The following is a 15,267-nucleotide window of genomic DNA, read 5'->3' on the forward strand; positions in this document are numbered from 1 at the left end:
GATCAATTAAGGCAGAGCCAGATCTTGGTGAAAAGGGGTGTTGATAGAATTGGATCTTATAAATACTTGGAAAAATGTCTTTTGAAGTGAGTATTTTCGTTTATCATAGGTATATTCCTCGGATGACAAATTAGATATACATTATTATGACAATAGAAACACTAACAGAAATTGAACAGACCGTTTATAACGTTGAATTAGAGTGTCAAAGCTGTGTTGATTCAGTCAAGAAGGCATTGCGTGATGTTAATGGATTGACCAAATTTGATATTGATTTGAAAAATCAAAGAGTTATTGTGGAGGGTTTAGCACCACCATCTTCAGTCGTCAAAGCTATTCAATCCACTGGTAGAGATGCTATTATTAGAGGTACTGGTAAACCAAATTCAGCAGCAGTTTCCATTTTGGAATCTTTTAATGAACAAGATAGATTAGCCCCTGTGAAAGGTCTTGCTAGAATTGTGTCTACTAATGATTCAAAATTATTAGTTGACATTACATTGAATGGATTACCAAAAGGTGTTTATTATCCAAGTTTTAGAAAAAGTGGAAACATTTCAAAAGGTGCTTCAAGTACAGGTGATTTATTTTATGAATTCCCACCAATTAAAGTTGAAGAAGCTAGTGATTTACCAAATTTATTTTCAGGCCAAAATTTTGCCAGTGCAAATTTACAAATTGGTGATTTGATTGGTCGTAGTATGGTTGTTAGTTCTGAAAAAGATTCCATTACACCAAATTCATTAGCTGGTGTTATTGCTAGAAGTGCAGGTGTTTGGGAAAATGATAAACAAGTTTGTAGTTGTAGTGGGAAGACTGTTTGGCAAGAACGTCAAGATGCAAACAAACAAGGTCTTCATATTTGAGATGAGGTAATGAGATATATTCATAATAAATGTGAAATGGATAAGTATTTTAAATCATGTGTATTCATTATTTTGTATGTATCTCTTTATTATTCAATCTTGTGATTTGAATCCATATGAGCATCGGCAAGATCAATATCACCCAATTTTTCTTTATCAATCACATTCTTAGCACTTTTTTGATTCTCCTGTACTCTAGCTTGAGAATCTAATTCATATTTTGGGTCCTCTTTTTCAGGTTTTGGTGAAATTTCATAAATAATGTAACCAAAGATGAGCAACACGAAGATGTATGCAATTAGTTTCTTCATTGGCGTCGTTAGAAAGCCCTTGTTTTTGGGTTTCATGTTGTAAGGCTGTGGAAGCCCACTTTTGGTCTTGACTCCCTGCATCTTGAAAAATAAAGTAGGTGGTGATTTTGGCTTTTGATGGTGTTAAAAACTTATTGTTGACGTCGTCTGAGTTCAAATTAATCTTGCCGAAAGGGTCCATTATTGTTCGCGAATGCGTTCTGTGATGAAAGCCATGAGCATTATACAACTTTTGCTCTGGAATGAGTACAATTAATAGAAAATCAACATGAATTCTTGATTGGAAACTAAACTAGATAAAAAAAGGAATAAAAAAGAAATTGTTTTGTATCTGTATATAAAAAAATGGTGATAATAGCCTTGTCTCTTCACATAAAGAAATAACCCAATGAACCAACAGAAACTAACCCAATAGAAGCATACCACCAGAAATCATGATCAAATGTAGATTTACGGATAGCTTTAGTTCTATTCTTGTTTTCCAAAGATCTTCTAACTCTTCTCTTCAAACTTTGGCCAGTTGGACGAGTATCAGCATTATCAGTTGGATTCAAAGTTTCAGTTGGCAACATTAATGGAGGTCTATAAGCCAAATATAAAGGTTGCACTGGAGTACCATCCCATTCATATAAGTTTAATCTATAACGTCCATGATAATCATCAACTATAACAGCGTGTTTTATAAAAGTGGTCTTTTGCGAGTAACGTGAATATGTTGAAGCACCACCATCTTTGCAAGGTTGTGATAATAATTGACGACCATCAATATCAATTGGAGTCAGAACTATAGTACCATTATCTAAAGTTTCATAAGTACCATGTTGATAAATTAAAACAGCTGAAGGACATGAATGATTTTTTGGATTTGAAGTGATACGATATAAAGCTTCTTCAAAATGACCATCCTCTGTAAATGAATATGAAACACCTGGCAATGAAGGTTCAATCAATAATTCATCAACTGGATCGAAAAAACCTGGACCTGTAAACACAGTATTTGATTTTGAAGACCAAGTACCAACGATGGAGTTTTCACTGTCATCAGCTTTGGCAAGGGATACTAAACCAGCTGATAATACCAATAGACTATTGAGTATTTGCATTGTGTGTTGTAATTTGTTGTCTATTTATAGCTGAATTGTATAAAGAACGCGATCAAAGAAGGAAACAAAACAAGGAAAAAATTGGTTTGAACTTGAACTTTGGGTGAATTTTGAACCACTCTTTTGTATGAGAATAATAACGATGGGAGCTGTGATAGAAATGGAGATGATAGAAAACACTGAAACCACAAACCACTTCAAGATTATCTTCTCAATAATTTGTAATTTGAGTTGTTTTAAAAAGTGTCAAAGTTGTTCTGAATTTCAGTTTTTTTTTTGGCGAGAAAAAAAAAAGCGCGACGGTTGGGACACTGCCTGGATGAGAAATTGAAACAGTTGGCAGGCAGATTTGGACAGTAATATGGTGTTTTTTTGTGTTTTGAAAGGTGTGAGTAGATGATATTATTTGCTGTGATTCTATCTGTTTTTGAACTGTTCGATTTGGACAAGTTTTAGCTGAGATAGCTACCAAATTTAGTATATGTCCGTTTCGCTCAGGTACGGTTTTTAATGCGAATTACTAGGAAATTGTACTACCGATATTAGCTATGATAGATTAAAAGAACTGAGTAATGGGCATAAGATCTAATAGATTTACTCACCAGAATACACTTCGTCTATTTGCTTCAAGGCAAACGATGTGTTCAATCCAGTCAATTCAGAGGTGCTACTGACACGTACTGAGTTGACAGCTGGCAGGCTCCTCATGGTTATTAACTTTTCCATGAAGCCTTGGGATAGAATCACTTTGTTAAGCTGTTCGAGAAATTGTTACCAAGGCTTGTATCTTTAGTCTTGAATCCTATTGGATTGTCATATTTTTAACTTAAGTATCATTATCCATGAACATTTAGCTTTCATTCGGAGTAAGATCCAGACCTTCATACGTAATGAAAAATATCATCAATTACTAGTAAACATTTTGTGTCCCCATTTCTTTGAAGTCACTTGAAGTAGTCTTAACCATCTGACCCTGATGAAGATTTGATCTTTGGCTTCTCTTACCCAACAGCATGCAATAAAGATAGACACTCCACTACAGCTAATCACATATCTCATTTATTAGTTTCTATCAAAATTATTGTACACTAGTTCAAACTCCTCTTCTTTCTTCGATGCTAATACCACTATGCTTCATTTTGTCCCATAATTTCCAATTTCAATTTAAGCTAAATGTGGAGGTAACAAGAAATTTGGAATAGAATTCTTGATATAATAAATATGCTGACAATTGTTACAAATCATTTCACCTTCAGTGATATTTGTTTCCAATAATAAACTGTGTAAGTCTTTCAATAATGGTAAACTTTCTTCAGATTCTAAATCAATGTTTTCTGGTTTAACTGGTGGTAATGAAGTATTTCCAAGCTAAAACAAGAGATAAATTAGTATATATGAACATAACATCATAAATCATTTGGATACTTGCATCTTGAGCAACTTTCAGTGTAGCATCCCATTCTAATCTATCCAAAATGGAAACAATAAACTCTGGGTTAAATTCTTGTTCTTCTTGCACTAACGAACAGTTTTGGTACTTTAGAGGGAATGAATCAGTGGTGCTATCACATGTCTTGATAGAACATTTCACAAAATTAGTAGTCATGAACTTCATCTTGTCTTTATTATAATTTTATCTGGTCGAATCTTTTAATCAAGACTTGATATTTGGTGTAGCTCATCTCTTTGAACAGGAAAACGTCTTAAAAAAAAATCTGATTTGAAAAGCACACGACTTTTGCCCTAAATAAAATTCGCGAATTCCTTATTGTACTAGAACAAGGCCAATATTGTAGTTAAACAAGAGGAGAAAAGGATATCTGTACCTTGGAAAGGTTAAGGTTAACTTTTAATCAGTTTTACTCGTTTAAAATGAATCAAGAAATGCGCTTTTAATTGTTTGACCAAGTTCTATATTGAAAATGGTAGGTGCAGTATTACCCGTACTCTCCATTTACAATACAAAAATTTATAACTGTTGATGAATTTTCTTACCATCTTTACCATTCTTCAGGAAGCTTCATCGCTTAACCGTATGTTGTTCAATTGAGGTTTAGAATTCATAGATCAAACTTATATTGATGATTAAAAACTCTGTCAATCCACTGAACTATTCCTTATGAGCAGTTCACAAAAGATGTTCTGTGAGATTTGGAAATAATCGGACGAAACTTGTGTCGCATGAAATATTGTTATAAGTTTGAAGTAAATTTTGAAAGCCTTTTCACGAAATTTGAATGATTTGTATACTAACTATTTCCTGAAGGATTCATATCTTAATATATCGGTTATCTACATCTTGCCAATACTTGTAGTTTGTATAATCTCATTACCATTTCGTTAAACATTAATATTTTCTTCTTCCAGCTTTATAAGCATCATCAATCTGTGCCAACAAATCCTTATTACCCATTGAAATTGCAGTTTCTCTTAGTAATTCATGAGATTTATCATAAACTGTTGAGGAAACATCATAATACCTATTCATAAATTTGAAACACCATCCCAAAAACACATTATCACTATATTCTTCTGCAAATCTAACAAATAATTTAAAAACTTCTAAAGGAATTGAAGAAAACAATGAATGTGAATCTATATTGACTTTGTCTTGTGTTAAAACTTTCAATTCACCATCACTGGACACTAAACTTTTCAAAAGTTTACCAATGACTCCATGAATATGTTCACTTGATGCTCTAAAATGTAATAAACCTTCAAGGGCTGTTGCGTATGCCTTGATTGAAAATTTGTCTCCGAATTTAATATCTCTTGGTGTAACTGTTTTGATATTATTATGCTTTTGCTTGTGTAATAATGATGCTTCATCGCATTTCATTTTTCTCAATGCAGAATGAAATCCAGTTTTATTTCCTAAACGAATAGAAGATTTCATCAATTGTGTAAATGGATCACCCAATTTTTCGATTTTGAGTTGATCTAAATGGAAAAACACACTGTTCAACACATTTGTTATATTTGACAAATTTCTATGTTTTCTATTATTCCCCTTTTCATTATATTGTTCAACAATTTTCGCACAGACGTCATAAGTTGGAGATTTTGCCAATGATTTGGTGTTGATTAATAAAACAGCAAGATTTAAATAAGCTTCACAATCAAATTCATAGTCTTTTCTTATTATCTTGTTAATTTTTTCCATTGAAAGTGATTCAAGATCAGCTGCTTCTAATGAATTTTCCAAGTATTCATCTTTTATAAGTGTATTGTTGTATGCGGTTCCTTGATATCTCAAGTCACTAGCAAATGCATCTTCAATAAAATGTTTAATCTCCTTTACCGGTAATTTATCGAAAAAAGCTTTGAAGGAATCAACATTAGCACATTCCCCATCATTTTGTCTTTCTAATAACCCATAAAGAGCAAGTACTAATGATTCTTTAGCTGGTGTGGATAATGTTTCTAAGAGTTGTAGGTCCGGTTCATTCTCTCTGAATATTTGGCCCAAAAAATCATTCACGTAAAATGAAGATAATAATTGTGATATCAATAAGCTTTTGAATCTCTCATCTTTAGCGTCTCTCACCAAAGGTGGACCATATTCATCAAGTTCCATTTCTGTATATGGTAGCATTTCATCAACTTCTTCTTCATTTAATTGACTTCTTGATGTCATCAATGCTAAATCTTCCTCTTCTTGTTCCAATTCTTTTAATTCAGTTTCAAGAATATCCTCTTCTTCATACTCTTCTTCTAATGCTGATAATTTCAATTCTTCTTGTTTTAATTCTTCAATTTGTTGCTTCAATAGATTAAATCTATCTCCTGAAGAATCAAAATTAATTAGTCCATTCATGGTATTATCCAATAAAATGTTTGTTTCAACGTCTTGACTGGTTCTGTTTGCCACTGCAACTGATGAAAAGCATCTATAAGTTACCAAAATCCCTAAACCAATGAAATTTGTAGTTAAAAACAACATGTTCCCAGGAGCGTTCAAATAATGCCAAAATAAATTACCACCAGTAGGACTTTTCAATGCTTTATTTTGTAACGAAGGTCTAACATTCCTTTGACTATGGAAGAATCTGTTTTCAATAAACAACCTGGTATTATTATTTGACCGTATGTTTTGACGAATCGTATGAGACGACCGTAGAGATCCTCTCATACAGATCTGGGACAGAAAAGTCATAATGAGTTGTTGGTATGGTTTCAATTCTTTATGCACTCCAAATGTTTTGATTCCTTATCCTCATGCGACTTCCTCCAATGTCCTCTCTCTTCTTGTTCATTCAATTCTGTTGATATCTCGTTTGTATTTATGATTCCACTTCTATGTTTTTCATGAAAAAATTCAAGCCAATCGCTTTTCTTGAAAAAACTATTGCAGAATGAATTCGCGAATGCTGGAGATTACCTGCAAATTGGCAAGGGACACTACTTTTGAACTTTGGTATGATTTAAACGTTTTAAACCATCAAGTCCGAAGAAACATTTGAATCATTTGAAGTCAGATTCCAATTGATTGAAAAATGGGTTATAAGCTAGTGTTGAAAGCCACTCTTGAAGGTCTAACTGTTTTACGTCCAAAAGACACAGAACAAACTCCATTCGAGTACACTTTTGAAATTGAATGTACTTCATGTCGTGAAAAACATGATAAAGAAATCACAATTAATAGATTTGAACAACATGAAATCTCTGGAAGTAGAGGTGAAGCAAATTTTGTGTTCAGATGCAAAAACTGTAAAGTAAGTACTTCACACCATATTGCTTGGAGAATTGATAACTAACGTTTTACAGAGAGAATCTTCAGCTTGTAAGTGTGGATAAATTGATGATATTAAACAAAGCTAAATATTAACAATGAAAACAGCTATAACGAGAACAAAGAATAATTACACTATTGAAGACAGTGGCAAAGCGGTGTCCCTTTTGGAAATTGAGGCCCGTGGTATTGAATTTGTCCGTTTTGTGCCTGATGTAAGTCTATACCTTATGATTATGATGAAATGGTGATTTACTAACATTTGATATCACAGGGTCTATTTGAAGCAAAAGGTGCTGAAAGTACAACAAAATTTGAAGAAATTGAACTAAATGAAGACGAATTCTATGATTATGATGATAATGCTGGTAATGAAGTCTCAATAACTGAAGTTTCATGGGATGTTGTTCGTTCCTAAGTGTTTACATGGTATAATCTAATCAAACATTCAATGTACATAAGTTGTGTTATTATTATAAATATCAAATTAGAAAAAAAGCAAAATCTCTATTTAAAATGTCTTTTGGGTAAATTGTTATATCATACCTATATCAAACTAATCAACAGCAAACCAATGGTCAAAACAACGGATTTCGAACTTCTCTTGTAGTCAAATCCACTACCTTCAAATTGTGAAACTGAAGCAGCAGTAGATGCAGGAGTGTTACCAGTGCCTGAATTTTGTGTAGCAACAACTGGGGTATTGGTACCATTAGAAGCAACTCCTGTGGTGATAACTGGAACCAATGTACTAGCTGTTGAGACTGGTGTAGATCCTTGATAAACAACTGAGTTGGATTGTGAGTATGAAGCTGTGGTATAGCTTGATGGTTCTGCTGGATTTGATGAATTTGGAGTATTTGTTGAAATAACATAACTTGAACCTGTTGAGTCAGTAGTTGTGTAGACTGTGTTGTACTCGGTTGCATGTTGGGTATTGGTAACGTCTGGTTCTGAAACAGTTGATGTTTGTTGTTGTTCAATTGGAGTAGAAGCACTTCCTGGAGCTGGTGGATTGGAACCTTGTAAAGTTGAGACAGGGGTTGAAGTAGCTGGGGTATCTTGAATAGAGGTGGTTGAAAATGTAGTTCCTGGTGTTCCAGCTGTAGTTGATGGTTGTCCTTTTGGAGCAATTGAAGTTGTTGAGGAAACTTGAGGCTGTGAAGTAGTTGGAGTGTAATCACTTAATGGACAATAAGTTGTGTATAAGGAATCGACACCTTCATGTGTACTAGTGACAAGGGAAACAATAGCAGCTGAGCTTGATGTTGTACATTCATTACCATTACAGGAAGTGACAGTGACAAAAGTTGAAACAGGGGTATCAAGAGGTTTGGTAGTTTCATCTTTTGGAGCGGAAGCAGATGGTTTTGATTGAGATGGTGCTGGTGATGATGATGGTCCTTTTGATTCTTCAGGTTTGGCACTAGATAGACCTGGAGTTTGAGCAGTGGAAGCAGTAGAGCTTGAACCTTTGCCTGGAGATGTAGCAACAGAAGTTGAATCTTTTGGAGTTTCAGTAGCTGATTCAGATGACAATGGACAATATGTGGTAAATGAAGTGACAACACCTGAATGAGTTGATGTAACAACTGTGACCAATGCAGTAGTGCTTTCAGTAGAGCATTTTTCACCTTCACAAGAGGTAACTGGAAGAATAGTGGTTGTACCTTGAGTTGAATTTTTTGGAGAAACAGAAGTTTGAGTTGTTGATGAAGCACCTGAAGCAGTTGGTGTGGCGGTTGATTGTGTTGACTCAATGTCTGATGAAGTGGTATCTTGTTTAGTCTTGTGTTCAGTTGATGATTCTTCAGAGGTTAATGGACAATATGTAGTGTAAGAAGTGACAATACCTGAATGAGTTGATGTAACGACAGTAACTAAGCCAGTTGAATGGGTTGAGAAGCACGAGGTTGCATCACAAGAGCTAAATGTTACCAATGTTGTTTGTTGTGTTGAATGCTTAGGAGCTTCAGATGTGGAGTGCACTGGGGAAACTGGAGTAGTTGAAGAACCATGTGGAGCAGAAGCTGGTGTAGTTTCACTAGATTTACCAACGATTGGAGTAGTACCACTTGTGTTAACAGAAGTAGTGACATGTGAAGTAGAGCCAGTTGATGATGATGGTGATGTTGACTCTGTAGAGGTCAATGGACAATAAGTGGTATAAGAGGTAACAACGCCTGAATGAGTGGAGGTGACAACAGTAACTAAAGCAGTTGAGTGGGTTGAAGAGCATGAATGTTCATCACAGGAGCTGATGGTCACCAATGTTGTAGTATCTGAGGTGGTTGGCTTTGGAGCTTCAGAGCTGAAAGTTCCAGTTGAAGCAGATGAACCAATGGATTGAGTAGTGGAAGATTTCATTCCTGTTGATGTAGTACCAGAAGTAGCACCTGATGATGTAGAGCTCGAGCCTGTAACCTTTGTGGAGTCTGACTTTGGAGCAGATGAACTTTCAGTTGAAGTTAATGGACAATAAGTTGTGAATGAAGTAACAACACCTGAATGGGTAGAGGTAACAACAGTGACCAAAGCAGTTGAATGGGTGGAAGAACATGAATTTCCATCGCATGAGCTAATGGTGACCACAGTGGTTGTTTGAGCAGTGGTGGATGAAGTTGATAAAGAACCACTTGATGAAGCAGTTGTTGATGAAATTGATCCATATGATTTTGGTGTAGTGGAACCAGATGTGACAGTTGAGCCTGGTTTTGTAGGAGATCCAGATGAAACGGTGGTAACAGATGATGATGAACCAACAGATTCTCTTGATGATGAAGATTCAGTAGCTGTTAATGGGCACCAGGTAGTATACTCAGTAACGATACCAACAGAAGTTGTAGTTGCAATGGAAACTAAAGCTGGAGAAGTTGTTTCTTTACAATCAGTATGTGAGCAAGAAGTAACAGTAACAATTGTTGTTTCATTCAAGACTCTTCCCGTAGTGTGAATGGATGTTGATGATGATTCTGGTGTATAAGTTGTAGCATCACCTTTGATTGTAGTTGTACCATTTCTTGATGAGGATGAATTCAATGAAACTGATGATGAAGAGATTGGAGTACCTGATCTAGTTGAATCTGATGATGACTTTGCAGAACCTGAAGTGGATGATGATCCAATAGTGCCTGATGAACTGGAGAAGCTAGAAACACTAGACCCTGAATATCCTGAAGTTGCAATAGAAGAGCTTTCGGTAGCAGTCAGTGGACACCATGTGGTATATTCAGTCACAACACCGACTGAAGTGGTAGTAGCAATTGAAACAAGAGCAGGTGAAGTTGAAGTATGACAGTTGGATTCTGAGCAAGAGGTGACAGTGACAATTGTTGTTTCATTCAAAATTTTTGTTGTTCCAAATGTTGATGATTCGCTGGCTGATGAAAACAAAGATGATGTTGTACCATTTGAGCCAATTGAAGTCGTCATAGAGGATGAAGATGAGGTCTCCAAAGAACCAGATGATGAGCTAACTGTTGAGCCGGATGAAATAGCAGAGCTTGACGCTGAACCGGAAGCGATTGATGATGATACTAAAGATTCAGATAAGTTGGTTGATAGAGCACCAGAACTTGAGGCTGAAGAAGCTGAGCCAATTGTTGAGCTTTCAGTGGCAGTTAATGGACACCAAGTTGTGTATTTGGTTTCAATACCATATGAAGTTGTAGTTGCAATGGAAACTAGAGCTGGTGATGTAGAAGTGCGACAGCTAGATTCTGAACATGATGTCACAGTTACAACCGTGGTGCTATTCAAAATATCAACTTCTGTGGAGATTGAAGAACCAACAGATGACTCTGAGCTTGTAGCAACAGCTGAAATGGAAGTGACTGAAGATGATCCAGAATTAGTATTTGTATGATTTGTATGTGTTGATGATGATGATGAAGCTTCTGATAATGGACACCAAGTGGTTATAATTGTTTTAGTTGTACCCAAGTCTGAAGTGGTGTATGAAATTAAAGCTGGACTCTTTGTAGCAGAACAACCCCCATTTGAACAAGATGTGACTGTGACTGTAGTGGTTCCATAAGTTAAAGCACCAGATGATTCAGCGCTTGGAGAGTAAATGAAATCATCTTCTGTTGATGATAAACTAGATGAAGATGAAGATTCAATACTGGAAAAAGTTGAGTTGGAATAGAATGGAACACTCAATCCATTAACCAAAGCCAAAGATGATAATGTGATAGCAGCAGCTGAGAACTTCATTTTGGGAGAAGGATAGTATTGATGATGATTAGAAACAGCATAGTGAATTATTTTGAGAAGGATTTCCAAAGTTATAAATATCAAAGGGTGTATCAGATTGATACTTCAACTTATAACAACGATAAAACAACTGAAGATCTCTTTGAATCTCGACCATTCTCAAAACCCAATAGCTAGCCCGTACCCAATAATGCAAATCCAAGTAGTAAATAATACCAGCACTCACTCCAGTGACCATTAATAGATCCCTTTTGTATCCAAATTGTTTCATATCTGGTTAGAAATTTTGATACGTGCCACACCAATAGCCATCAACATGAAACATCTTCAAAACAATTTGACACATAAAAAGACACAGTGCACATGAATTACCCAAATGAGCTAGAAAAAAGCCTTTTTCTCTGTATTTGTGATGTCATTTTACCAGGAGCTGTAGCCTATCTAGTAGCCTGCCACCTTTGGAGAAGACAGCTCATGCACCGAACAAAAGTAAGCGAATAAACAAAACCAAGTAGCTGGAACAAGTTGAGTCAGACCCTGTAGTCAATATGGATGTAGCATATTTGTATGAAGTTGAAATTTGCTGAAAGATACTTAAACAAAGTTCCATCATGATGAGAAGTTGTGGTCTGTTGTCGAAATTAATCCAATTTGAATTGCCACAAAACCAGAATAATGGACACAAAACCAATACCATCATTTCAAGCCATCAACGAGCAGTATGTCATGTTCAAACTAGAAGCAGAGGTGTTCAAAGTGTCACTCCAGGTCAACGACATGCTACTTGATACGTTCCACATTCAGTCTGTGCCAACTCCACAGTTAAATCCTCAGTATCCTATAATCCCAGGAAACAACAACAACAATAGTAACTATAATAACATGGATGATGAGATTGCTCTACTGAGGACACTTCACAGGATGAAAATAATATAGAATTTCCTTTTTCATAGCACCATTTTGTAGTTGATTTTGATTTGGTCTTTTGTTTTGTTATTTTTAGTGTCCCCGAGTTTTACGCTTTCTGGATTCGTTGTCTCGAGGCGATTTCCTGATGATGATGAATTTTTAAGGGAAAGCAAAAATCAACACTCTTTTACGAGGAGAACCAGTACAATTCAATCCAGAGCAGCAAAGTCTTTTCCATCGCAAAGAGAATCCACTTCAATTCCAAAGTCTATTAGACTCGCCTTCCCACCAATTCACAAACAGTTCGAGGTTTCCCGCTACAGGCACGAGACGCTGATTGATTGATTACTTTATCCTGGCAGTGTTCATCCAATTTATCATCATCAACATCAACATCAACAATCTCCATCAACTGCTGATTTATCGGTCACAAGACTCCCAAATACCACATTTCACGCTCCCTCAAGGCCTGTTTTCCCACCTTTGATTTGTTTCTTCTTTGGCATCTTCGCTATTGGGTCGTTGCTTACTTAGCTGATATGACGAGCACAGCGCTACGTGAAAACAATCGAAACTTATTTCTAAGTCATGATTCAATCAGTCAAAAGGGCTCTCCATCGCCAGCTCCAGCTGAAGATTTCTCCAGCTCGTCGAGTCGAAACGTTGAAACAGTGCCACAATCAAATAATGAGTCTACCCAGAATCTACAACCACCAACACCTCCTTTATCTAAATTGAGATCAAGATCAATGTCTCTGGGCAAAATATTCAACTTTGGCTCCAATAAAGCTGACCAGAATGATTCAAATGGTCAACCTCTTGAGCAACCTCATGAAGCAAAGATCCACGAGCCATTATCACCAAGTGTGGAGCCGATATCTGATAATCAATTTCATCAACCAACTGATACGGAAAAACCACTTGATCCAACACATGAAGAGAAAAAATTAACTACAAAGATCAAAAGTTTCTTCAAAATCAATTCAAACTCGGCAACAACATCTCCAAATTTGACAAGTACTAAACCTGAAATCAAAATCAATAATGATGATGACAATGAAGAAGATGAAGATTTCAAGTTGGAGAACCCATCTAAAATCCATGAATCAAATCTACACCATGAATATCCTATCAAGGAAACTTTAGATCCGCCTACTGAAACCCTTGAAGAACAACCTCAACAAACACCCACATCCAAGACTAGTTCTGGTGGTTCCAAATTTGCTCAGGCTGCAAGAAGATTACGTTCACCTTCATCACCAAATCCACCAAACAATAACAAAAAAGAAGCAAGTTCAAACAACAATTTCATCACGTCACAACCATATTTTGCTCATCAAGGTTTACCTCCTCATGGTGATGATGAAATTCACAAGGAGATCATTGATAATAGTTCCTCGGGTAAAGGTCATGGTCCAATCCCTTTTGCATTGAAAAAAAACAACACAAATTCACAATCATCACTTAATCAAATTATTGAAGAATTTGATCAAAGATTGAATAGTTTTGAAATACCCGAGAACCAGAAGGAAGAAGAAGTCCAACAACAATCAGAAGCACAACAACAACAACAGCAGTCAAATGGCCAACCAAAACCACCATTGAGGAGAGTTGCATCAGCACCATTAGGGTTAAAGAATGATTCAAGTTCGAATGAACATACACATTCAGATTCTGATAAAAAACTGGAGGAAATTACAGAATCTAAAACACGACCACGTAAGAAATCATTTTTATCATCAAATGCTATAAAAGTTTCAGAATTACAAGTTGGTCCTCAATCTTTTGAAAAAATTAGATTATTAGGTAAAGGTGATGTTGGTAAAGTTTATTTAGTTCGTGAAAAGGAAACTAACAGGTTATATGCAATGAAAGTTTTGAGTAAAAAAGAAATGATTCAAAGAAATAAGATTAAAAGAGCATTAGCTGAACAAGAAATTTTAGCAACATCAAACCATCCTTTTATTGTTACGTTATATCATTCATTCCAATCTGAAGATTATTTATATCTTTGTATGGAATATTGTATGGGTGGTGAATTTTTCAGAGCTTTACAAACTAGGAAATCAAAATGTATTCCTGAATTAGATGCCAAATTCTATGCAAGTGAAGTTGTTGCAGCCTTGGAATATTTACATTTGATGGGATTTATCTATAGAGATTTAAAACCTGAAAATATTTTATTACATCAATCTGGTCATATTATGTTGAGTGATTTTGATTTATCAAAACAAACAGAATCAATTAAAAACCCTTCAATGAGTTTTAATAACAATAGGAATTATCAAACTTTAGATACCAAGATTTGTATTGATGGGTTTAGAACAAATTCATTTGTTGGTACTGAAGAATATATTGCACCAGAAGTTATTAGAGGTAAAGGTCATACAGTTGCAGTTGATTGGTGGACTTTAGGTATATTGATATTTGAGATGTTATTTGGTACAACACCTTTTAAAGGGGCAAATAGAAATCAAACATTTTCAAACATTTTAAAATCAGATGTTTCCTTCCCAGATACTCAATTAATTTCATCAAATTGTAAAAATTTAATCAAAAAATTATTAATTAAAGATGAGAATAAAAGATTAGGTTCAAAATTAGGTGCATCAGATATTAAAAATCATGTTTTTTTCAAAAATACTCAATGGGCATTATTAAGAAATCAAAAACCTCCAATGATTCCAGTATTGAGTAAAAATGGTACAGATTTCCATAAACCAAACAAGAATAACAAACAATCATCAATTGATATATCAAATGAACAAATCTTGAAAGAAGTTTCAGACCAGGAAGATTCCAATGTTGATGATCCATTCGGTGATTTCAATTCAATGACTTTAATTCATGAAGGTAATAATGATGATGATTCTTTGATTTATGGAACTGGGAATTCTTATGGTTCAATTTCTTATACTGTTACTAGTGGTAATAGACCGAGAACAAATAGTAAGAGTATTTTCAAGACAAAGTTTTAGAATTAGGTGATTAAAGGTGGTACTGTTTTTATACAAAGTTTACGAATTTTATTTTGGGTTTTGAGATATGGTGCAAAAAATATTTATGAAAAATAAACGCTTGATTTAGAGAAATGAAAACTAGTACAAACTGTATGACTGTATTTCGATCTA

At 35.1% G+C, this 15,267-nt stretch overlaps 8 protein-coding genes across 8 annotated transcripts; 4 read left to right on the forward strand and 4 right to left on the reverse strand.

Moving 5' to 3' along the window:
• Positions 1-74: 74 nt before the first annotated feature.
• Positions 75-888, forward strand: CCS1 (copper chaperone CCS1; the record flags this gene model as incomplete). The annotated part of the gene is made up of 2 exons (XM_019184201.1): positions 75-86; positions 180-888. 2 exons carry the CDS (start codon positions 75-77, stop codon positions 864-866), a joined length of 699 nt encoding a protein of 232 aa, XP_019037642.1. The 3' UTR covers positions 867-888.
• A 67-nt stretch (positions 889-955) lies between these two features.
• Positions 956-1,258, reverse strand: WICANDRAFT_85470 (uncharacterized protein; the record flags this gene model as incomplete). The annotated part of the gene is made up of 1 exon (XM_019185894.1): positions 956-1,258. The coding sequence occupies one exon, from the start codon at positions 1,256-1,258 to the stop codon at positions 956-958; it is 303 nt and encodes a 100-aa protein (XP_019037643.1).
• A 287-nt stretch (positions 1,259-1,545) lies between these two features.
• On the reverse strand, positions 1,546-2,280 carry ROT1 (Rot1p; the record flags this gene model as incomplete). The annotated part of the gene is made up of 2 exons (XM_019185895.1): positions 1,546-2,222; positions 2,244-2,280. The coding sequence occupies 2 exons, from the start codon at positions 2,278-2,280 to the stop codon at positions 1,546-1,548; spliced, it is 714 nt and encodes a 237-aa protein (XP_019037644.1).
• Positions 2,281-3,444: 1,164 nt separating this feature from the next.
• TRM112 (RNA methylation protein TRM112) lies at positions 3,445-3,895 on the reverse strand (the record flags this gene model as incomplete). The annotated part of the gene is made up of 2 exons (XM_019185896.1): positions 3,445-3,648; positions 3,710-3,895. 2 exons carry the CDS (start codon positions 3,893-3,895, stop codon positions 3,445-3,447), a joined length of 390 nt encoding a protein of 129 aa, XP_019037645.1.
• A 732-nt stretch (positions 3,896-4,627) lies between these two features.
• PET494 (Pet494p) lies at positions 4,628-6,534 on the reverse strand (the record flags this gene model as incomplete). The annotated part of the gene is made up of 1 exon (XM_019184202.1): positions 4,628-6,534. Exon 1 carries the CDS (start codon positions 6,434-6,436, stop codon positions 4,628-4,630), a length of 1,809 nt encoding a protein of 602 aa, XP_019037646.1. The 5' UTR covers positions 6,437-6,534.
• A 242-nt stretch (positions 6,535-6,776) lies between these two features.
• Positions 6,777-7,430, forward strand: WICANDRAFT_34149 (uncharacterized protein; the record flags this gene model as incomplete). The annotated part of the gene is made up of 4 exons (XM_019182154.1): positions 6,777-6,995; positions 7,048-7,063; positions 7,121-7,227; positions 7,287-7,430. 4 exons carry the CDS (start codon positions 6,777-6,779, stop codon positions 7,428-7,430), a joined length of 486 nt encoding a protein of 161 aa, XP_019037647.1.
• A 1,473-nt stretch (positions 7,431-8,903) lies between these two features.
• Positions 8,904-10,307, forward strand: WICANDRAFT_34803 (uncharacterized protein; the record flags this gene model as incomplete). The annotated part of the gene is made up of 3 exons (XM_019182234.1): positions 8,904-8,964; positions 9,778-9,959; positions 10,161-10,307. Coding segments are annotated over 3 exons (390 nt in total), but the record flags the coding sequence as incomplete, so codon positions are not given.
• A 1,952-nt stretch (positions 10,308-12,259) lies between these two features.
• WICANDRAFT_96217 (serine/threonine-protein kinase) lies at positions 12,260-15,207 on the forward strand. The gene has a single exon (XM_019186513.1). It carries the CDS (start codon positions 12,676-12,678, stop codon positions 15,112-15,114), a length of 2,439 nt encoding a protein of 812 aa, XP_019037649.1. The 5' UTR covers positions 12,260-12,675; the 3' UTR covers positions 15,115-15,207.
• The last annotated feature ends 60 nt before the right edge of the window (positions 15,208-15,267 follow it).

The sequence above is a fragment of the Wickerhamomyces anomalus genome (genome assembly GCF_001661255.1).
Source record: "Wickerhamomyces anomalus NRRL Y-366-8 unplaced genomic scaffold WICANscaffold_5, whole genome shotgun sequence".
Lineage (NCBI taxonomy): Eukaryota > Fungi > Ascomycota > Saccharomycetes > Phaffomycetales > Wickerhamomycetaceae > Hansenula > Hansenula anomala.

Bases quoted from the DNA above. Each gene is read 5' to 3' on its own strand.
- WICANDRAFT_96217 (XM_019186513.1), top strand. From the start codon at position 12,676: ATGACGAGCACAGCGCTACGTGAAAACAATCGAAACTTATTTCTAAGT.